Source organism: Babylonia areolata, chromosome 3 (genome assembly GCF_041734735.1).
Source record: "Babylonia areolata isolate BAREFJ2019XMU chromosome 3, ASM4173473v1, whole genome shotgun sequence".
Classification (NCBI taxonomy): Eukaryota; Metazoa; Mollusca; class Gastropoda; order Neogastropoda; family Buccinidae; genus Babylonia; species Babylonia areolata.
In genome coordinates, this window is record NC_134878.1 from 23,401,641 (window position 1) to 23,426,324 (window position 24,684).

General features: G+C 40.0%; 1 protein-coding gene across 11 annotated transcripts in view; it reads left to right on the forward strand.

Moving 5' to 3' along the window:
• The window catches only part of LOC143279854 (multiple PDZ domain protein-like), a 190,890-nt gene that overhangs the window by 82,408 nt on the left and 83,798 nt on the right, over positions 1-24,684 (forward strand). For 4 of the 11 annotated variants that reach the window (XM_076584099.1, XM_076584101.1, XM_076584102.1 and 1 more), the window contains exons 12-19: positions 207-342; positions 1,651-1,782; positions 3,265-3,344; positions 3,883-4,056; positions 6,705-7,109; positions 9,464-9,706; positions 10,627-11,310; positions 14,895-15,095. In XM_076584099.1, coding sequence (XP_076440214.1) covers positions 207-342; positions 1,651-1,782; positions 3,265-3,344; positions 3,883-4,056; positions 6,705-7,109; positions 9,464-9,706; positions 10,627-11,310; positions 14,895-15,095 — 2,055 coding nt within the window. The remainder of the gene's footprint in view (positions 1-206; positions 343-1,650; positions 1,783-3,264; positions 3,345-3,882; positions 4,057-6,704; positions 7,110-9,463; positions 9,707-10,626; positions 11,311-14,894; positions 15,096-24,684) is intronic. The other 7 variants (XM_076584100.1, XM_076584103.1, XM_076584104.1 and 4 more) reach the window with 4 other exon arrangements.

Here is a 24,684-nt window from a genome sequence, read left to right on the forward strand (position 1 = left end):
AAGTTCTTGTACCTCAGTTTATAGTAGTTATATGATTTCGAATTTAGAAGAACTGTGACATGGGAATTTTTTCTGCAATAGTATTGCACTTCCTTGGAGTAGGGTGCTTTTTTTTTTTGCTTTTTTTTTTTTTTTTTTGCTTTAAACAATTTTTTTTTAATAGTTTTATTTTTTTAAGTAGCTATTTGACGGTTTATTGACAACAGGTGGATGGTCAGCCACTGCAGGGCTACACCAATCACCAGGCAGTGGAGGTGTTGCGTAACACTGGACAGATGGTCCACCTCCGGCTGGCAAGGTTCAGGCATGGACCCAAGTATGAAAAACTGCAGCAGTACTTGGGTACGTTGACAGTGGTGGGGTGGACTGTGTGACATGGCTTACTCTGGGAGATAGCTCACAACTGTGACTTGATGATGTACTGGGTTAATCGGCAGTGTGACTGCTGTTCATTATACGCATTCTCAACAGTGCTTAGCTGCTTTAAAGGGGAGCTTTGATCTGAGAGAAAGGAAGTAAAAGAGCCCAAAAGCTGTACTATAAACTATCTGAATCAGCATACTGTTATGTAATTGTACACAAATACACACACACACGCTTGCACACATGTGCACACACATGCACATGCATGCACACACATTTTAAAATGGTATATATTCAAAAGATGTTACAGTCAGATGTGAAGGAACAGACCATGACATAATGTTGAGCCAGTGTAGATCTTTTAGTATCAGGTTGATCATTGTTTTCATTTATTTATGTATAGTCTGTTCATCTAAAATGATGATATTAGGCTGATGAGGTTGAACAGTTGATGTAATCATTGTGTGAACAGCTTGGTGTTTGAGCTTCAAGCTGAACTGTCATGTTGTGGACAACAAAGTGCATTTAGATCACTTTGACATAAATAGTATGCAGCTGATATATTCTGTAGATCAGTGAATGCAAAGACTGAACTATTTATCATGCTGTGGACAACAGAGTGAAGCATCAGATTTATGAAATGTGAAGGGGCTAATAACTGGGGAAGTCATATTTGGCCAATATTAGATGTATATAAAGCAGCACATAATCAGGGTAGTCCTACTTGGTCAATATCAGATTTATGTAAAGCAGTAAATAACTGGGGTAGTCATATCTGTGCAATATTAGATTTATGTAAAGTAATGAGGTAGTCCTATCAGTGCAATATCAGATTTATGTAAACTAGTCAGTAACTGGGGTAGTACTAGCTGTGCAATATCAGATTGATGTAAAGTAGTATATAATCAGAGAAGTCCTGTTTGTGCAATGTCAGATTTATGTAAACTAGTCAATAAGTGGTAGGTCCTATCTGTGCAGTATAGAATTATAGAAAGTTGTATATAACTGAGGTGGTTGTTTGTGCAGTATAAGATTTGTGTAAAGCAGTTAATAATTGTGGCAGTCCTAATTTGTGCATTATCAGATTCATGTAAATTAATCAATAACTGGGGTAGTACTATCTGTGCAATATCACATATGTGTTAAGTAGCAAATAACTAAATAACTGGGTTTTTTCCTGACTGGGGTTGCACTATCTGTGCAATATCACATTTGTGTAAAGTAGCAAATAACTGTGGTAGTCCTATCTCAGATTAATGTAAATTGGTAAACATCTGGTGTGTGCAGCCCAGGCCAACCAGAACAGCTCTGCCATACCTCCCACAGACACACCAGCTGTGTCCAATCCCACCTATGAGCTGGACAGTCGGCAAGTGGATGTGGATGACATCAATGTGACTGCTGCTGAGGAGGACTACAGTAAGTGTGTCCGATCAGATGTCTGCGGTGGTGTGGATTAGACAGGGTTTGTTGTTGACATCGCTCATATCCATTTGAGGAGCAAAAAATAAAACGAAAACCCTTCACAGACAAAAAAACTGCTATCACCTAACAGGAAAATCATGTATGATATACATACTTTATTGCATTCAGCTGTGAGGTTGCGTCATCATAGAATTGTCTTCATGATTGTGATGGATTTTGATCATTCACTATTAAGACACAGGCTTAACTGTACCCCTTACCCAATGAGGAGGGCACACTCAACAGTTGTGGGACAGGTACTTTTCAAATATCTTGGTTCCATGATCCTGTAAATCAAAGAAGCACTGAGATTTTGCAGTGAAAGTTTCCCTTGAACAAAGACATTTGTAGGAATTATCCTTTGTCCACCCTGTACAAGTGTAAGGAATTGTTTGTATTGATGAGCATCATCCATTTTAGGAAAGCTCTGTGAAGGAACTCCAAATTCTCCAGAGAAAGGTGGCTTTTCTCTCCTCCTCTGGCATATCTTTCCAGGACAAAAACCCCATGAAAAACTTTCAGATAGTTTTGCCCTCTGCACACACATCAGTCAAAGAGCTCAGACAAACTAAACTTTTGGCCAGAAGAGTGGAACATCAAGACTGACCACACAGTGGAGTGATGGCCTAGAGATAACGCGTCCTCCTAGGAAGCAAGAGAATCTGAGCGCGCTGGTTCGAATCATGGCTCAACCGCTGATATTTTCTCCCTCTCCACTAGACCTTGAGTGGTGGTCTGGACACTAGTCATTCAGATGAGATGATAAACTGAGGTCCCGTGTGCAGCATGCACTTAGCACACGTAAAAGAACTCAGGGCAACAAAAGGGTTGTTCCTGGCAAAATTCTGTAGAAAAATCCTCTTCGGTAGGAAAAACAAATACAACTGCATGCAGGAAAAAATACCAAAAAAATGGATGGCGCTGTGGTGTAGCATCGCAGTCTCCCTGGGGAGAGCAGCCTGAATTTCACACAGAGAAATCTGTTGTGATAAAAAGAAATGCAAATACAAATACACTCCTCCAGATCAGTTCAGACCTAGTCATTCATCGTTCTGTCCATCCCCAGAAACAGAAGAGAGGAAAGTGCATTCAGCAGGCTGTTGTTGATCATTCCTTTCTCACCACTCTTGTCCTCAGCTTAGGTGAAAAAGTGCCATTGTGTATGGTTCATGATGTATAAAGCAGAATAGTGGCCTGGGAATGGAGGGTCATGGGTTCAAGTCCTATTAGGACCATGAGTTTTTGTCCCCCTTGGCTTTGCATCCATATCTGGATGCTTGTCTTTTAGATGAGATAATAAGGGAAGTCCTCTTTGCAATATGCACTTATCACATGTAAGAAAACCAGTGGCAACAAGACAGAATGATTGGAAGAACAAAAACCCCACAAAAACCTAAGGCTTACTATGTGTTGATGTATGTGTGTGTGTGCCACCAGGTGAAGAACTTCGCCCAGATGTGGAGGCAGCCATTAAAACTATCTGGGAGAGGATTGTGGGTCCTGACTGTGAAGTTGTGGTATGTTACTGCACTTCATCCCTTTTTGTGATTCTTTTCTTGGCTTTTATTTTAGATAAATACTTTTTTTTTTCTTTTTTTTTTAATAGAAAAATTTCTTGCCAGAGATTCTATTAGCATTTAGTTTGAAAGATAGGAGATGAGCAAACATTTTGTTAGCATAGTTGTCCTGTCTTCAGTGTGCATAAATCAGAATGGATATGCTTGTATGCATGCATGCAATTAAGTGAGAAAAAACAACAATCAAAATTGGAATTTCTGAAGGTATAGTGAACATATGACAACTGCATTTGTACATCAAGCCATCTGTAACAAGAGAAATTAATTCTAAAAAGAATTATATACTGTAATGATTATTATTATGAAATATTCAGTTACATATTTGTCTCATACACTTACATACACATGCTCATGCACATATTCTATCCACCCCACCCCCTACACAAACTCATAAGCATCCTGTAACAATGTAACAGATGCATACACAAAATAGATACACTCTTGTGTGACCATGTAACTGTGTGTTTGTGTTTGCCAGGTGGCTCAGCTGTCCAAGTTCAAGGAAGGTGGGGGGCTAGGCATTTCCCTGGAGGGCACAGTAGACGTGGAGAATGGGCAGGAGGTGCGGCCCCATCACTACATCGGCTCCATCCGTCCTGATGGCCCTGTGGGACTCAACGGTCGCCTCAAGACCAATGATGAACTGCTGGAGGTTCGTGGACATTGTGTGTGTGAATAGAATAGAATAGATTTTATTGTTTAAGGTTTATAAGGCACAAGTGCAATGGTGAATGAATGAATGAATGAAAAATTGTGTGTGTGTGTGTGTGCATTTGCTTGTTCCTGTGAATGCATGAGGGAGAGAGAGAGAGATAAAAGGTCACAAATTATGATAGAGTAGGAGCTGAGATCGTGCACTTCATTTATGAGAATCAGCGTTAAGGGAAGTGTGTAGAAATTTGAGATTTGACACATAATAGAATTGGCTTTATGTTGAAGATTTGTGTTGACTTGATTATTTATTGGTTTTTATGCCTACATGTCCAGCTGGTTCTTCCATATCTGAGTTCACTAAGCCTGTGTTCATAGCACAACTGCTGCTTTGCTGCTGTGTGTTGCTGTAAAGTTAAAGTGCTCCTATCTATGCTACAGTTTGTGTTTTGATAATTCATCATTAGATTATTGTTTTAATTCATCATTAGATCATTGTGGACTCTGTTGGCAGTTTGCTTCCTGTCATTGCTGTTACAAACACAATCTAGTCTTTATTCAGCGTTAAACTTAGTGTGGTGGATCAGTTCTGACTTTAGAATTTGGCAGATAAACCCAGTGAAAATTGTTTTGTGAAAAGGAAGTAAAGATCAAATCGTAATGAAGTCTTTCAGGTAAACAAGAAAGGAACTTTCCTGCTATCTTTTTAGAATAGAAAGCTTGTCATTTGTAGTGTTCCAGAAGCTTTGCAAAATGTTGTTTTTTTTAAAGTCATATTTGGTCAGTGACATGGTAGACATAATTATCATAAGAGTTCAGCACTAATCACCGCTGAAATCCCATGCCAAGGCGAATAACTCTTGCGATTTTTGATAGTGGGTAATTATAAACATTGATTAAAAATATAATTACCTTCTTTTGTTGCACATGTTTATTTTTCCTGCATTCTACACATAATAAAGTTGCAGAAGAATTTTTTGTTTCCAGGCTCATGTTGCTTTGTATTTCCACAAAAAAATAAATAAATGTATCAAATTTGATGATCAACTTTGAAAAAAATTCTTTTGATTACAGTATGATTTTCTTTGAAATAAGTTTATCTGGTCTGTAGTGACTTCTAACACATCTTCTTTTTATTCTTTTTCTTACTCAACTTGAATTCCAACAATGAACATGCTGATTTTTATGTTCTTTTCATTTTGAGGGATGGTGTGTTTTCCTATGATGGTCAGGAGAAAAAAAGCATCAAACAAACAAAAACAAACAACAAACCTACCTCGCATATATTTTCTCTATAATGAAAAGAAAAATATAATCCATTTAACTAGCAAAATCAGGAAGATTGTACAGAATGTCAATAAGTATCAGTGCAATCAACGACTGACAGTATCAATTCTGACGGTCTGGCGATCGATTTATGATTTTGGAGGTCCGGCGATTGATTCATGATTTCGGAGGTCCGGTGATTGATTCACGATTTCGGAAGTCCGGTATCAAATCACACACAAGTACCAACTACACTCTCAATATGGGTAAAACTCAGTCAGTGGATGTCTAGGTCACTCAGTACGATCGACTTTTACAAAATTCTCACACAGAAATCACCTTCAGAATAGTCGTTCGGATTACGCTACTACGATCAACAGTCATTGAACTCATCTTGCAACTTTGAAACTTCAGAACTTTGGCAAAACTTTACCAAATCAGTAGTATATTCCATTGACCTAGCACATTCAGGAAAATCGTGCAGAACGCCAATAAATACCAGTGAAATCAAGACTAGTCTTCGGAGGTCCAGCGTTTGATTCATGATTTCAGAGGTCCGGCGATCAATTCACATTCAAGTGACCAACTTCACTCTCATTGTTGGCAAAACTTGGTCAGTCGATATCTAGGTCACTCAGTTCAATCAATTTTTACAAGATTCTCATGCAAAAATCATTAAAACAGTTCAAAGTCATCTTCAGAATCGGCGTTCAGATTACACTAAAGCTCTCGGCAATCATCAAACTCGTCTTGCAACCTTAAAAATTCACAACTTTGTCAAAATTCAAGCAAATCGGACTCTGAAAAGTGCAAAATGCATGGCAGGAAGTGCTGAAAACGAGGCTGTGAATCTCGCAAGTCTCGTTTGTGTAAACAACAGTGGCTGCGTCCATAGTAAGCACGTGTTTAGACAACGGTACCAGGCGGGTGGGGGTGTTACACTGCAAGTCGACATTGGGCGAGTTCTGGGTATAATGGTGAGTTGAAACAGTATCAAAAAGAAGAAAAATCTGAATGTTCCCATGCACAAGAAAGGAGGAATATGTATTCATATAAATTGACACTCTAATATATGTTAGTAAATTTTGGAGGGGGGGGATCCATTGTAGTTGTATATATCAAAACCATTTCCATCAGATGTTCTGTATTCCTGTTTATTCCCGTTAGCTTGGAAACACACACACACACACGCTCACGCTCGCACGCACACATGCACGTACATGCACACATATGCACACACATATAAATGCATCTACACACACACAAATACACATACACATCTACGCACATGCTCATAAACGTAAATGCATCTACACACACACAAACACACATACACACACACACACTCACATCAAAACAATCAAACTGGTCTATGTACACCAGGTGAACGGCAAGCGTCTCCTGGGCCTGAACCATGTGAGTGTGGTGGAGATCCTCAAGTACTCACCGCAACACGTCCGCCTGGTGTGCGCCCGCAAAAAGTCCCCCCCTCAGACAGAGGCCTTCATCTCTCAGCCTGCCTCCATGAACGCAGCTCCATGTCTTCCGTCAGCAACGTTTGTGGAACGCATGCAGATGTCTTCCACAGGGTCAGAGAGGCTGATCAAGGCCAAGTCAGAACAGGCGCTGTCCACCACAGACAGCGTCCCTGCGGCAGCCGCTCTGAACAAATCCAAGTCCAGGTCACTGGAGCCGCTGACAGGCCTTGCCATGTGGAGTAGTGAGCCTGTGGTCATTGAGCTGGAGAAGGGAGACCGAGGGTTAGGATTCAGCATTCTCGACTACAAGGTTTGTGTTTTTCATCACTTGTGTTGAAGATAGTTTCAGTTTCAGGGTAGTGCCAAAGTGTGCTGGTTGATCATTTTCACACCACCACATTTGCTGTTAAGAAAAAAAAGGACCAGATGTCTGACCTATGCATAAACCCTTACTGCTGGTCAGGCCTTCTATATATTGGAGATAAAATTGAGAGACTGTATTTTGAGATGAGATGAATGGGCTATACAAATGCTCCATCATTGTATAAAAATAGAGAGAGAGAGAGAGGTAAGATATAGTGCTTCAATGGGTTATCATTCTTCACTATGCATACACTTGGTGTCATATATGGATCATTCTTCAGTGCTGTTCATACAAAGCGGGAATTGGATGTAAAAATTAAAACTGGTTAGATATAGTTTAAAATATTTGTTTGATAATCTAAATCCTTTATACTTTCAGACACAACTGGAAGACAACAACAAAAGCTACTTATGTCTGTGTTGTGTATAGATAATGCAGGGATGTGTATATCAGAAATCCTTCTGACACTGTGACTCGAAGTGCTTTCCTGGGCACAAAAACCTGACAGTAGCAATCAAATTTCCTTGGAAGGCTTCTAGTACACTTGAGAAATAAGAACAAATATCATTGCGTTGTTTTTATGCACATGTTTTAGCATACATGGGGAAAAAGATGCAACACACCTTTCAATTCCAGTAAACTTTTTTTCCCAACATTTAAACAGATCACTGTTGAAATGATACTATGTCCTGCATCTCATGAAATAAAAAAAAAACCGGTAATTATTTGCACACAAGACTAACTGATATCCTAACTGATATCCTCTGAGTTCTAGGGCAGTAAATCTAAAGGGATTACACTTGTGATGACACGTTTTTGAAAAGGAATGATAAATCTAACACTAAACAAGGTGCATGTGTTCAAATATTTTTTCTTCTCTTTTCAGGCTGTTTTTCCACATATTCAAAATGTTTGATGTAATTTATCATTTAAAATGGAGTCACATAAGTATGACCATAACTGAAAACAGAACTAATGAGACAAATTTCTGTGCATTTTCAAACAGTGAAATTTTATCTTATCAAAACAGCTGAAATCTATCCATAAAACTAATTTATATGAAAGAAGATATGTAAATTGATAAAATAAAATTCAGCTCAACATTCGATGAGCCTCCAAAGTCATAAGATTTTCTGGATTCGATCTTTAGTGAACCCACTCCAACCTTATCATCACTGATCAACCCTTTATCGTCAGAAAGATTCAAGGGAGGTAAACGGACAGGAAAATCTGGTTTGAATCAGTCTCAGATCTATTTTTGGGGATATTGAAGAAGGAATCTTCAAGGCATTTCGATTGTTTGGTGTGGTCTGTTGATTGTATTGGGAAGAAAAATGTTCACTGTTAGGTTTGCTGTACACATGAAATTTAAGCAAATGGTCATTCGTTTTTTGATTGACATTAAAAGAAATTTGCTTGAAAATGTAAAGTAAGGTATGATAGCAATAACCTTGTAACCATACCAACTCCTGTTTGGGCTTTGTGGTTGAGTAAAACTATGTTGAATGCTCGTGACACCAGGGATGTCAAAAAAGAAAGATTCAGTCACTGTAGAGTTCAAGAAAATTAATGATTGTAAGTGTGTTTTGAATATGTTATGGTGGGGTTTGGCCTTTGTGAATCTGTTCAGATGCATACATTTAACTTTATTGAAACATTCAATTGTTTTAATGTAGCACAACAGCCGCACGGTTCAGTTTCCTGTTTTCTGTCGCCATTTTTGTGTGACACTTTGCATTTTATTTTGCAAATTTTTACCCAAACTGATTTTTTACAATTTGTTATCATGCGCATATTTTTCAACATATGCACCACACCACATCAGTCATCATACCAGAACATGTTTTCCTGTATAACTTATTCATGGAAGTGTGTGAGCCCCTGTAGTGACCAGTACTGGAGAATGGCCAAAAAGTAACTTTGTTTCTGTGATTGTATCCTGTCCAGATTGTTTACAAAATGTAATTAAGTTGGAGGAGCTAGTGGAGAATGTTTTGACCATGTTATCAGCATTTGATCACTAAGATTTGAGGTGTTGTGATAATGTTTTTGCTCAGATTTTCAACACTACTGTGTTATCATGGTGTCATACATAATCATTTTCTCTTGATTTTTACCACAGAAGATTTTTTTTATTTCAAACTACCTGTTTCCTAATTCACAATCAAAGAACTTGTGTATGGTTTCACACAGCTTTATCTCGTTTACTCTTTATTTTTATGTTTACACATGTCGAACAATGAATTTCTGTATCTGCGTAAGGACAATAAACCAGTCTTGAGTCTCTTGGTGTGCCCCAGGATCCAATGAACCCCAACGAGACGGTGATTGTGATACGAAGTCTGGTGCCGGGAGGGGTTGCCCAGCAAGATGGTCGACTTGTGCCTGGGGACCGCCTGATGTTTGTCAACGCCATCAACCTGGAGCAGGCGTCCCTGGACGAGGCGGCTCAGGCCCTTAAGGGGGCCACCAAGGGCATTGTGCGCATTGGTGTGGCCAAGCCGCTGCCTCTCTCCGAAACTCCCTTCAGGGATGAAAACAGAGTGAGCATTGTGCAGTGTGTGTGTGTGCTGTAGTTTGGTTTCCTGCATTGGGTTCAATTTTTGGGTTGTTTATTTTGTTTTGTTTTGTTTTTGTTTTGTTTCACCAAGCCTTGTCTCTTGTGCTTTTTTTGAAAGTTTGAGGAATGAGAGTGTGTGGGTTTTTGTTTGTTCGTTTGGGTTTTCTTTTTTACTTGTGAATTTTGTTTGTTGTTCTTTTTTTAAAAATTTTCCACAAATCAAACTAATTATAAAATGATCCTATCAAAGTGTAATGAGGAAAAGCTTTGTTGATTAATTACTGGTGTTCATTGAATTGTTATTTTTGAAAAGGAACTCTAACAAGTAACATACTTAGTGGTGTTGTCTTGGTCATAATGGGTAAAGAAAGTCAACCAGTTCATTTCATGTATAGTTTGAAGTAACAAAGCCTGCCAATGAACCAGAAAATTTTGGAGAAATTAATCTGATTTAATTATATTGTGTAGATAATATTAAAGAAAATAATCTGCTTTAATTCATTATGCCTGCACATCAGCATTCATGAATGCAGAACATGTATTGGTAAATGATTTTTCCCCACAAAATTCCAAGAAATGAAATAGAAAAATTAAGAGATTTGAGAGGGAATGATATATTCAGTAGGTTGGGTTGTTTTTCTTTGTTTTTTTCAATCTGAACATTGTATCTTCTCTTTGCATGATCCGGAACTCTTTTCCTTTTTCTTTGAAAATTTATTTGTTATTTTACGTTTGCTTTTTTTTTGTTTCTGCCCATTTTGTTTTGAGGGGCATTATTGCATTGATTGAGTTGCTGCATTCTGGATGCTTTTGTTATTTGATTTCAGAATGGTTAACTTGTTTTTATTTGGATTTTTGTTCAGTTGGCATTGCTTCCATGGGTTTGTTGGCTTTCCTCTGCAGTTTGCCCTGTTTGGTGCTCAGACGCAACTGCCCTCCGACCCTACTCCCATCTCTAGTGCGCTTGTGTCCGAGCTTGCCAATAGCCTGCAGGCCACTCAGGCTGCAAACCACTATGCTGCTGAAGACTGTGTGCCCGATGGCACAATGGCCAGTGTTGCCCCAGTGAACCTGTCCTCCACCTCCTGGGATTCCTCCTCCAGTGACACAGATCACAAAGGCAGTAGTCGAGGCAGCACTCTGCAGAGAAAAGACAGTTTTTATGAAAGCGACGAAGAGGTGAAGACACCTCGTTATGCCAGCCCCCGCAAACAGAAATCAGAGCCTGAAGAACCTCCCCCGCCCTATGAAAGTGCCATAGAAGCAACATCCACAACTGCTGATAACATGACGGCGCCACCTATCCCCCCACCACCACTCCGGGAGGTGCACTCCCACAATGTGAGCTGTGAGAATGCTGTGCAGGAAGATTTTAGTGCCAGCCTTCAGACAGAAGTCCAGCTGAAAACTGATCTTCCATCGTACGAAGAAGCCATGCTTGTTGGTGGGGAGATGGATTCTCTGGGAGATGCACCTCCAGTTCCGCCTCGCGCAGAATCTCAGAGTGACTCAGTTCTGAGTGTAGAAGAGGAGGCTGCCCACCTAGAGTTGGAGAAGACGGTCACTGCAGAGCTGGAATTTGAACAGGTACAGGCCGTGTTTGTCTGAGTGGAAGAGTAGACAGGCAGTTGGCATTAACATGCTAGAAAGAGTGCAAGTCGTCCTGTTTTGTCAATGTGTGCAGCTGAAGTTCAGTCCTAAAACAGTGTCCTGAAGACTGTGTGTGTGTGTGCAGTGTCTGTGTGCTTACATGCTTGTGCATGTGTCTGAGCATTCTGAAGCAGGTAACAATCTTGAGTTTTTAGTAGGTGATGAATGTTTTCAGTTGATGAGCCGCTATCTTAAAGTTAGCTTTGCAGATGCTTTTAGTGGTCAGTTTAGCTGTCTCTGCTCAACATGAGGGATGTGTGTTTGCATGCTTATTTGTGTTATCAAAGTTCTAGAAAAGATTTCACTCACCAGTTGATGTGAGGGGAAAAAATTAAACAGTACTGTACACAGCTATACCTGAAAACCATCAATGTTAAAATACAGTACTTGTGTTTGAATGCATCTCAGGTCAGTTTGTTTTGACAAAATCAGTTGTAGTTTAAAAGGGAAGTAAACAGTCAGAAGTTTGAATTGAACATCAACCTTTCCACTGTCCCATTCCCACAGTGTATGTCTGTCTGTCTGTGTGGAGCTGGGGTTTGGATTTTGGTTCCTTTCAATTTGTGGGTGAGGTGTTGGGCTTGTGTTTGGTAAATTATTGGTTTTCTATTCGTGGTGATTTGGTGGTGTGGGATATGTCTCATTGTAAGATTTATTTTTTAATTATTTTTTCTCAGAGGTTTTCTCCTATATATTCATCTTTTTTTTTTAAAACAGATATATCTTCTCTAAAGTTCCTTTATTTTAAATATTCTTGCACTTGTGTTAGATATTTGCATTTTCAGCAAATGTTTTGGGATTAAGTAGTGAAACCTGAAACATGTTAGCTGCTATCATTAAATAGGGTAAGATATATTAGATTTCAGACTGACCCAATTTTGTCAAGCATGATTTCAGATTTCAGACTGACCCAATTTTGTCAAGCATGATTTCAAAGAAATTATGTTTTGAAAATAATGAAAAAACAACAACAAAGTTACAGCATATACAAAAAGACTTTCGTGCCCTTGTCTTCATAAACGTATTCGCTTAGTTATTTCTTTGTGGTGTCATCTTCCCTGTATTTAAAATCATCAATACTATAAAATAAAATAAAAATAAAATAAAAATGCTAATGATAAGGGAAGACAAAATGAGAAATTTCTGGGCAAGTTTGCCAAAGATGATGCTATGCAGTCTCACCAGCTGTCAGCTGTGCCTTAGAAACCTCTCATTCAGCCTAAGTCAAGGAGCTATATTTAAAAAGATAGAATGAAATGAAACATCTTTTAAATAGAATAAAATGAAAGACAGAATAAAAATGAAATATCCTTTAACCTGTTCAGTGCCAGGGAATTTTATATAATTTTTGTAAGTGCTGAGGAATCAGGAGAAATAGATTTGAAAACATTCTAGTACAAAAACTGTACAAGCTACAGAAACAAAGTAAACATTTTTGTAACAGAAAATAAATGTATTCTGAATCTGAGGTTTTTCCCCCATATGTTTTTTTTATTGTAGATAACTATTCAGGCATTTCAAAGTGATGTTAATAATTTTTGTGCTCCAAAAAAGTCTAATGCTACCTCAGTTGAATGAGATTCGAAAAGTATATATAAATATATAAAATAAAAAAAAGAAGAAAAAAGTACAACTGGAAATAGCATGCTTATAGATTTTACCTGTAGAAAATAAAATCACGAGATTCCCATCCACTGTCTGTCAACCCTAGGTTTCATGAAAATCGTGTATGATTGGCTGTTATCCAATTTCTCCACCTGATCTATGCTTACTGAGGGGTCCTCCACCTGACAGGCTCACTTAATAAGTATATTTATGTTATAATCCAGACACATTAAACTAACTGTTCAGATTCTGTTTGTGTTCATTGAACGCAATGAAGGAGAAATCGGAAGAGAGGCAACATTTTTTTGTAGGACATCAGCTGATGTCTTATTGGCACTGAACTTGTTAATCAGTATAATATAAATCCATGATTACAAAATTTTGTAAAAGAATCAGATTTTTTAAGGTAAAGGGGAGAGAAAAATTAATACATTCAAAGAGCATTCTGCTTCACAGGCACGGCAGAAAAAAGTGATCTATGTTTCATCCTTGGATGTTTCATCATTGGAAAAGTGAACTGACTGCATACACTTGGCATATTAGCTGAAAGAAAAGCTCCAACATGTGCTAATGTCATCAGTAAAAGAAAAGCTCCAACATGTTCCAATGTCATCAGTGAAAGAAAAGCTCCATCATAGTACTAATGTCATCAGTGGGTTGGAAGCACTGGGGCACTTTAGTACAGTAAGAATAACTGGCTATCACATTGGATTCTCATGGTTTGATTTCTTTCTGTTCTTTTCTACTTCTCAATTTACTTTCTGCACAGATATATCCCTGTCTAATCGGGATCTCAGTGTCAAATGATCTAAAGCATATGCTGTTTTGTGAAAGGGATCTGATGTTTACTTTTTAATGATATGTTAACTATTTTATCAGTTGAGAACTCTAATGGATTAATAATTTTACGGATGATTTTATTTTTAGTTTCTAAACATAATCTACAATAGAAGTCAAGTAGAACAAGTCAAAATCATCGTAGATCACTTTATTCTCAGTTGTCTGTGTTAGATTAGTAATTGTCATAGATTTATGATTGAAGTAATTTGACATGAATGTGTACAGTGGAATTGTTTAATGTATAAGATAATGATTTTTACAAATTTGTCTTTCTGAGAAGGTTATCCTGTCATTCTTTCTTGTAATTTTTTTAACACCCAAGCTTGCCAGATATGTATTGCAGAGTGCAGTAACATGCTTCTCAGAGACTAACTGTTCCTCTGTCTGATCTGGCCTTATTTCTGTCTTGTACATGTTTAAAACGATGTTACCCTTTCTGACATTTCTGAACTTCTGTGTTCAGTTTGATTCTGGTTTTTGTCTTTCCCTGATACTGCTTTCAAACTTTTTGTGAACTTGGAGCATTCCCGTCTTTGTTGACACTTTATTTGTTTGTCGTTACCCCTCCTTCCTACTTTTCCACTGCTAGTACCAGTTTTAAGTGTTATTGTTTCAATTCTCTGGGTGTATGTTTGTGTCCCCTCCACCTCTTTCTCCTCTGAAATTGTTGAGTCTTACTCTTCTTGGCTCTTCCAGATTCTGTTGTTTGTGTGCTTGGAATTTTTGTGCAAATTGTTGAATGATTGTTGTCTTTTCTGCACCCTGCTGTTGTGTTTGGAGTTTGAAGTGTTTGTTTCCTCGACTGGATGTGTATTCGTCATGCTTTATCCTTTCATTATGTGTGTTGTATTCAATGCTCTCTCTCTCTGTCTGTGCATTGTGTCAGTGTGATGTGTGTTTGGGCTTCAGTGGTGTGTTTGACTTGCCTCCTGTGATTGAGTGTGCTGGTGGGCAATGTGTGTTGTGTTGATGTGAGCAGTGTCTCTGACCTCTGACCTGCATGTGCTACATGCAGTGTGTTTTCTGTGAGAGGTGTCTCTGACCTGCATGTGCTGCGTGCTATGTGTCTTGCTCAGACCACCTCTGTGGCCATGCCTCCTACTCCTCCTACCACAGCGGATGCTAAGTCACAGTTGCCCAGACCCGACACCTCAGGGGCAGGGCTGTCACGCCCCAAGCCTCTGGGTGGGGTGGGGGGGAAGAAGAGGGGTCCCCCTCCTCCTGTTCCCCCCAAACCCAGGCTGGCAGTGCGGCCTCTTCAGCAGGTAACAGGCAGAGTACGTCCTGCCTCTCTACCTCCTTCCCCCTCTTCAGCACACTGAGCATGTCTTCTGTCCTCTGTCCAGTGTTTTCATCCTAATAATCTGTGGTGCTTCCATGCATGCAGGCCTTTTTGCATGCGGTGAGGGGAAACTAATAATGTCTGTCGAATTTAGTGTTAGAAGTGTGTGCGACAACAGTGTTTTTTGCATTGTTCTGTTTATTAGAAGTTTTGCAGTGTTATTAGATACAACATTTATTTGGTCAGTTTACTGGTTTTAGAAACTTTTGGGCCATGTATTTTTTCATGTCAGATGCAGCATTAGCCTTTATTTATTTATTTATTTATTTATTTATTTAAGCACATGGAAATTAAAATGATGATTACTGGAACTTGGGAGAGGAAGAGAAAAAAATCATGGATCTTGGTTGAGTCAAATCTTAGGTGTATTCTGTCTACTGCATTGGTTTTGAATTTGATTTCATTTGTAACCACCATTTTTATTTCCTTCCTGAATTTCAAGAGCACTGCTGAAGCATCCCCCCATCCAGTTTTGTTTATCAGCATTGGCAGCTTCACCCTTTTTCCCCCTTTTGAATTTTGACAGCACTTTATGTACAACATTTTTGCAGCCTTCATTTTATGGGATAAGAAAATGAAAAAGCATGACTGTTTACTGCGGTTTGGTCATCAGTCTTACTGTCTTTACATAATTTCCCTCAGTGTGTGCATGCACAGTGCCATGTGCTGCAATGATTGCCACGAATTCCGCATGCTGTGTGCAAAACGTGATTCTTCGTTTTGCGTGTGGTGTTTCTGATGGAATTATTTCATAGGGAGTGTCTAAATATGTATGTAAATTTGTGGTTTCAGGATGTCATTTGCCCTTTGGAAGAAGGTGTAGTGATTTGTTTTGAAGCTTGCAGATCATGGTCACCATCAGTTTCAGTTGCCCACTGGGGCTGTAAGCATGTTTCAGTATTTTGAGGCATGTTTCATTATCATCTTGAGTCTGTCAGAATGTGTTGCACTTGGTGCATTTACAGCAGCAGAATAATACAAAGAATTTTATAATTGAGGAAAGGGTGTGGATGAAATGAGTCAGTTCTGAAAGCATTCATGAACACTGTAATGTATGCAGGTAAATCAGATTCTGATAGTAGCACATAATAGTAAGCAGTATTTCAGTCTTGTGGTCTTCCTGTCATTCATTTTGTAGTTTCTGTGAAAGGTAATTAGAACTTATCAGAGTGTCTTTACTTGCAGTTTAATTGAAGAAGAACAGACAACTGGATGCATTCTTGATGAGAGGTTTAGATTTATTATAATACAATCTGACACCTTTGGCTTTCACATATCCAGCAGTTCTGACCTTAAGTCCTTAGAGAAGACAAATGTAGTGAAGGATTCTGTTGGATGCCCATCCTTGCATGTCTAAAAGATGCCTCTGGATTGCTGATAGTTTATACTTTATATGGGACATTGCCGGTTATATTTTCAAAGTGGTTATAACGAACACAAGACACATGCTTGCACACTCACACAACACAAAGCCATGCATGTACGCGCACGCACACACACACACGCACAAGGTCTGTTTCTTCATCTGCATCATCAGTAACAAGTTCTTTCAGAAACAGGTGCAGATAAACAACCCTTCCTGTATGATGCAGGCTTTAAAAGAGAGAGATTGGAGGAAGTAAAGAGTTTAGATAGTGTATAGGGAACCTTTCAAAGTTCAAGGATTGCAATGGGCTAATGGAATTATTAATTGTGTCTTTTGGCATCTGCATGGAAGTTAAGGTGTGTCTGTGCCTGTACATTTGTATAGTAAAGGAGATATATGTTAGCTTGCACAGAAATAAATGAGATGATATTTACTTGTCTTTTTTATATTATTATTATTATTATTAATGTTTTTATGGAGCCACCATGAAAATTGAAGTTTGTTAGGTATATGAGGAGGATTTTTAAGTCACTCAATCATTTAAAAGCTTTAACTAAGCATTTTGTCTGATACAGGGTGTGTTTTTTTTGTTTTTTGTTTTGTTTTTTCAAATCCACATTATCATTTAAATCCTTTGAAATTAAAGGTTTTGTGCTAAAAAAAAAAAGTTATCTTCTGGTGTGTGCTTATCTTATATCTATATATCACGTATATACTTGTCATACCTGCTAACCTTAAACTGGGGTTATGGTGATTACGGTATGAATCATGCCATCACCTTCAGTGATTTCTCAAAGTGGCATTTACAGTGCACTTGGTGTGCAAACATTAAGTTCTAGCTTAAAGAGAAATGTGGAGTTGAATGTTTCAGTTGATGAAACTGATAAATCTCAAACTTCAAAGGATGACTGTTAATGCTTTAAAGATAGTGTGGTTAGAATGGTTTTGTTGATGTCATGGATAAACCTAGAGTCTTTAATGTACTGTAAAATCCTATTCAAAAAGGGACTTTATCCTGGGAAACTTTGATGTATAACTTTAAGTCAGGAAAAAGGCAAAAATTCCCTGAGTATGGTGTGAATGCAGAGTACCTAACTAAAGCTGTTTAGGTTTCACTGTAGGAAAACCTTGTCAGAAGAAAGTTAATTTACACAATAGAAATGAAAAGTTGCTGTCTTTGTGAACAAAAGTTCTTATCACCCAGCAGCTCTGATTGTTGTAGCTGTTGTTGAGTGAATGCTAATGGACTGAATCTGTTAACAGGGTTGTTTTGGCCAGAGGATGCTATTTAATTGAATGACTTCTTGTGTTGTGATAATGATCACAGTGAATTGCTACATGAAAGAAGTCAAGTAATTTATATTGCTTGAAGTAATGTTGTTTTGTTTTTTGTTGTTTGATTGTTTGTTGTATTTTTAGGGTTGTTCACAGGTGGTCTCTTGTTGGTGGGAATTGAGCTGGGGGTTTTCTTCTTTTTTTGTTTTGTTTGTTCATTCTTGCTTTGCTTCTTTCAGTGTGATTTTTGTGATTATTTTTTATCATTTCATACTACAGACGGTGGAGAAAAATAGTTTCATGATTCTTTATTAGTTTTATTTCATTTTCTTTTCTCAGAGCAGTTACTGCACTCACCACAAAGTATTTTGATTGATGGTATAGAGTTTATTTTGGTGAGGTCAGGCTCTTTTTTTCTTCTTCTTCTTTTTTTTTTTTTTTTTTTTTTTCCGTCTCTGATGATCTAACTTAAAGATTAATGCAGTGAAGTCCATTGCTTTCTTAACTCTGCATAATAGATTTGTTTCTGATTTAATTCCTCTCTGCATTCTTTAACTCTGCTTAGCCAGCAAATTTGCGGTATCATTTTTCTACACTCTCCAGTCTGAACCTCCACTGCCACCTGCATCTATCGGAAAAGCTTTACGTTTATTTTCAAGGTCTTGAGATTTTAACTGAACTCGGGCTCAAAGCTTAACTACTCCTTATGAGTTAGTTATATACATGTATACGTACAGATGATGTATATTACATGTATGCATTTCATACATGTGCATACATGCACACATTTTACACTGTGTGTAAGTGCATAGACATGCATCATACACAGTACAGTGGCATGCAGTTTTGAACTATGCAAGGCAGACATGCGCTTAATTCAAAGCATTAGTCATTTTTTTAGTGGACTGAAAAAAAAAGGATGTTGCATTCTAGTAATTCTTATTGACCAATGGATTCAGTACAGGAAAGTGGGACATCACCCCTGACATTATCGTGCTTTGTTCCCTATTGATTACTTAATCACAGTTGCAGAACTCATCTTCTTCCCAACATTTTGACAGTTTGTCAGTTTGCATCATTGGCTGTTGTGTAACATCAGAATGTTCGATCACTATCATATTGTTCTTGGAGCTGTTGTTGTCACTGTTGTCTTTCTTGTTCCATGGAAAAAAAGTAAGATTTGCTGTGCACTTTAGAACTTCCAGAAAAGGTATGATCAATCACAGTGCAACAGGGAAAGGTGAAAGGGGAGAGAAAGGTGGAGGAAAAACACAGATTTGGTTTAAAAAAAAAAAAAAAAAAAAGACAAAAAAGACAATGAATGGCCAATTATAAAGATTTGATTATTAATCAGAAAATAGCAACATATTTATTCATGTCTTCTAGACTTGACCACCTTTCTGCAAACAGATTCTTCTTCTTCTTCTTCGTTCATGGTCTGCAACTCCCACGTTCACTCATATGTACACGAGTGGGCTTTTACATGTATGACTGTTTTTACCCCGCCATATAGGCAGCTATACTCTGTTTTCAGGGGTCTGCAAACAGATGCTGTGGGTGTGTTGGGCATACTTGTATTGAGTGTATTGGATGACTTAAGTTCTTGATTGGTCATAGCTTACTGGACGTCGGAAATATGTGTGCAGGTAAGATGCCATGCACATTTTCCCTTCACTTTGTGTATGAAGGGGGAATATACGCAACCAGTCATGTGGAAAATAATAATGGAAGAGAGGACTTGTTACCTGTCTTAGGGAATGGATTTCCCTTTAGCTAGCCAGAGAGAAAATAATGAACATCATATGGAGACCCTTCAGATTACACACAGAATTGATGCTTTTCCTAAGTTGGTCAATAGTGCTTTCTCTCTCTGCTTCTTGCTGGCACAATTTCCCCTCTTTGTTTCTCTTTCTCTCTGCCAGTCTGTTTGACTTTCTCTCTCTCTCTCTCTCTCTCTCTCTCCCCCTCCCTTTCTCTCTCTCTCTCTCTCTCTCTCTTTCTTTCTCCCCCCCCCAACTGACCCCCCACTCCTTCCCCTCCCACACTCACAGTCATCTTACCTTTCCTATCCCACTGTGCGGGAAGGGAAATGGTTATTGCCCATGTGTGTGGATGATTTCAATTTTGCAAGGCTTCATTTGTAAGAGAGGCTTGCGGATTGTGGGCATGCAGATGGGGGGGTGGGGGGGGAAGAAAGGGTAGTGGGGGGAGGGTTGGTGTGGGCTGCTGCTGATACTGGCTGTATTGATTCCGTCCAAGCTTCTTTTTTTTTTTCTTCTTTTTTTTTCTTTCTTTTTTTTTTTTTTTATAAAGTGTTATTGGGAAATGTTGCATTCCTGCGGATTGAAGGCTGCTTTTAGTTTTGTTCTTTGTTTTTGTCTCCAGTAACGGCTCTGTTTCCAGGCTTTTTCTCCCCCACCTTTCTCTCCTGCTCTTGAGGATGAGGAGGCTGTAGATGGGATTCTGTTCGTTTTTCACCAGCAGAGTACAGCAAAGCTGCTTTCTGTTTTTTATGCATTGAAATACCCATTGCCAAGGACAGAGAGAGAGGGAGGTGGGGACACAAAGAGAGAGAGAGAGAGAACTGGTAAATGAAATAAATGCAGCTCAGTAACGGCTAATGATGGAGATAAGCAGACAGATAAACAGACAGAGAGCAGACAGTTAAAATGAATATTGTGTTCCAACAACAAATAGTGAAGATGAGAATGTTAATAAAGAGATAAGAGAGGGAAGGGGACTGGGTCAGTGTGGTATCGTGTGTGTGAGAGTGTTTTGTGGCAAGAGACAGAGAGATATTATGTGTGTGTTTACCGGGAAGAGACAGAGAGGTATAATGTGTGTGTGTTTAGGGGAAGGGACAGAGAGGTGTCATGGAAGGGACAGAGAGGTGTGATGTGTGTGTTAGGGGAAGGAACAGAGAGGTGTGATATGTGCGTTTAGGGGAAGGGACAGAGAGGTGTGATGTGTGTGTTTAGCAGGAAAGGGACAGAGAGGTGTCGTGTGTGTTCAGGGGAAGGGACAGAGAGGTGTCATGTGTGTGTTTAGGGAGAACGGACAGAGAGGTGTCATGTGTGTGTTTAGGGGAAGGAACAAAGAGTTGTGATGTGTATGTTTAGGGGGAAGTGACAGAGAGGTGTCATGTGTTTGTTCATGTGAAGGGACAGAGAGGTGTGATGTGTGTGTTTAGGGGAAGGAACAGAGAGGTGTCATGTGTGTGTTTAGGGGGAAGGGACAGAGAGGTGTCATGTGTATGTTTAGGGGGAAGGGACAGAGAGGTGTCATGTGTATGTTTAGGGGGAAGGGACAGAGAGGTGTCATGTGTATGTTTAGGGGGAAGTGACAGAGAGGTGTCATGTGTTTGTTCAGGGGAAGGGACAGAGAGGTGTCATGTGTATGTTTAGGGGGAAGGGACAGAGAGGTGTCATGTGTATGTTTAGGGGGAAGGGACAGAGAGGTGTCATGTGTATGTTTAGGGGGAAATGACAGAGAGGTGTCATGTGTTTGTTCAGGGGAAGGGACAGAGAGGTGTGATGTGTGTGTTTAGGGGAAGGAACAGAGAGGTGTCATGTGTGTGTTTAGGGGGAAGGGACAGAGAGGTGTCATGTGTGTGTTCAGGGGAATGAACAGAAAGGTGTCATGAGTGTGTTTAGGGGGAAGGGACAGAGAGGTGTCATGTGTGTTTTTAGGGGGAAGGGACAGAGAGGTGTCATGTGTGTTTTTAGGGGGAACGGGCAGAGGTGCCATGAGTGTATTTAGGGGGACGTGACAGAGAGGTGTCATGTGTGTTAGGGGGAATGGGCAGAGAGGTGTCATGTGTGTGTTTAGGGGAAGGGACAGAGAGGTGTGGTGCGCGTTTTTAGGGAAAACGGGCAGAGAGGTGTCATGAGTGTATTTAGGGGGAAGGGACAGAGAGGTGTCATGTGTGTGTTCTGGGGAAGGGACAGAGAGGTGTCATGTGTGTGTGTAGGGGAATGAACAGAAAGGTGTCATGAGTGTGTTTAGGGGGGAGGGACAGAGAGGTGTCATGTGTATGTTTAGGAGGAAGGGACAGAGAGGTGTCATGTGTGTGTTTATGGGAATGAACAGAAAGGTGTCATGAGTGTGTTTAGGGGGAAGGGACAGAGAGATGTCATGTGTGTTTTTAGGGGGAAGGGACAGAGAGGTGTAATGTGCGTGTTCTGGGGAAGGGACAGAGAGGTGTCATGTGTGTGTAGGGGAATGAACAGAAAGGTGTCATGAGTGTGTTTAGGGGGAAGGGACAGAGAGGTGTCATGCATGTTTAAAGGAATGGACAGAGGCAATGTGTGTGTGTGTATTTAGGGGGAAGGGACAGAGAGGTATGTGTGTGTGTATTTAGGGGGAAGGGACAGAGAGGTATGTGTGTGTATTTAGGGGGAAGGGACAGAGAGGTATGTGTGTGCAATTAGGGGGAAGGGACAGAGGTATGTGTGTGCAGTTAGGGGGAAGGGACAGAGAGGTATGTGTGTGTGTATTTAGGGGGAAGGGACAGAGAGGTATGTGTGTGCAATTAGGGGGAAGGGACAGAGGTATGTGTGTGCAGTTAGGGGGAAGGGACAGAGAGGTATGTGTGTGTGTATTTAGGGGGAAGGGACAGAGAGGTATGTGTGTGCAATTAGGGGGAAGGGACAGAGAAGAAGTGTGATATGTGTATGTTTAATAGAAAGGGACAGAGAGGTGTTAGATGGGAGGGGGTGGGGCTGAGGATGAATGGTATGGAAGGTGTCGGATTAACCTGATGACCCATGGTAGTTATTTACCAGCTTGGTTGAGCTGACTTTTCTGACAGGCCTACAAATCCTATCAGAAAATCAATGTCTCACCAGCATTCCCTGCCACCTTTCTGCAGGAGGCTATGGCCATTAGCACTGCAACCCAAACCACAGAACATGCATCTTCACTCCAGATTCTTGACCTGCACCGTGGTATGCACGTGCATGAGCTTGCAGGTGGGCATGCATACCAACAGACAGGCACACTTGGCCCACCTTCATCAAAATCTGCATCTTCTGATTTGTTGCGGTGCAAAACCAGACAGAGTTGTGTAAATCTCATGAAAATGAATGTAAGTAAAAGAAAACCAGACAGCTGACCCTGACGTTGGACAGTACAGTGATTTGTGTCACAGTACAAACAAGATATTTGTTACAAATAGCATTCTGAGTTCATGGACTCATGAAAACATATATGTCAGGACTGTATGCTGGTCAGTAAATAGTATCTTCCGTTTCTTTGGACAGAGTGGATTATGTGGAACATTAAAAGTCCAGCATGTGGAGTGTTTTGAGCTGGCATGTTTCTTATGGCATGCCAGTCCAGGAAGGGAGAAATAAAGATGTGATAGTGAGGCTAAAGAGAGGATGAATAGAGGGAAGGAGAGGAGTGGGGGATGTAGGTACAGTTAGTGATCTGTGGACAGTTTCCAGTCTCCAGAATTGTATGGGTGGCAAACCTTGTGTGGAGTTCTCCAGGTAACTGCAGGACATGAGGCTGGGCAGGAGGTTCCACTGGTCAAGGTTTTGGGTAATGGAGGTGTTGTTGAGCACATGATGATGCCTCTCTCCAAGTGTTACCAATTGCTCTCCATGTTCTTGGTTCTCAGCTGGAACAGCAAAGGTTTTGTCAATGTTCCCTATATTGGTGTTATTCTTACACAGCATTCATATCCTGTTGTAGCAGTAGAAGCATTACAATTCTGGGTCTTCCATCTTGGAGTTTTGGAGTGGTGGTCTAGTGGACAGAGCCTTGGTAATAAAATTGACAAAACCCAGATTGAGTTGTGCAAAGTACTTCTCCACTCTCCACTTCATTGGCAATCTCAGCTTCAGTCTTTCAGTTCAGACGATGACAGTTCAGTGCAGTTCAGTTCACTACAGTGTAATACAATACACACACATTTGCCAAAAACATTCACTGGACACTGAAAAGGGGTTGACAGGTAAACACCCTGCCAAAGTTTAGTACACAGAGGATTAAACAAAATGGCCTCCACAGACAGGTACAAGGAGTCCCCAGTTTGGATACTACAAAGACAGACGGGATGGGGGTGGTTGACAGGTAGTTCCACACCTGAAGGAAGAAGGAAGAATGGATCAATGGATAAGTACACTGTCAAAGATGGATCTATACAAATTAAAAGTTGACAAGAAGGGCCACAGGCAGAATTGATTTGAACAGAAAAAATGGGAAACTGGGAAAGGTTAACACAAAAAAGAGGGTTGACACACATATCCAAGCAGACAGAACTAAGGGGTTGACAGGAAGCTACAGTGGCAATGGCAGACTCAGGAAAGAGGTCATCGGGTAAGTCCAACAGTAGCTGCAGAAAAGACACTTCACAACAACACAGGTAGATACAAAAAGTGACAAACAGGAAGGTACTGGAGAAGCCACAGAAAAGAAGTTGACAGGTAACCATGCTGGCAGTGGTGGGTGCAGTAAACAGATATGCCGAGAACCAGTTACAGACAAAATGGTTGGCAAGTACAGTACTACATCAACAGTGCTGGATACACAAAGAAAGTTATCAGGCAGGCCCAAAAGTAATCACAGAAAAACAGCTGACTGGTGATCACAATGAAGCAAAGTGCATTCAGAAGGTGACACACTAATAGGCCCCCAAATTGGTCTTGGGTTTGCAGTTGACTTTTAACCACACCTAGAAAGCCAGTAAAGCAAGAATGTAACAGAGGCCCAGAAATAGTTGCAGAACAGCAGTGGACAAAATAACCTTAACCACGCCAGTGAAGATGACTGTAGAAAAGGGGTTGACAGGCAGGCACCATCACTTCTTTGGTCCATCGGTCATGAAGGGTGTTCAGACGGGGCAGCACGCACACGGGATGGATTGGCATGCCACCCA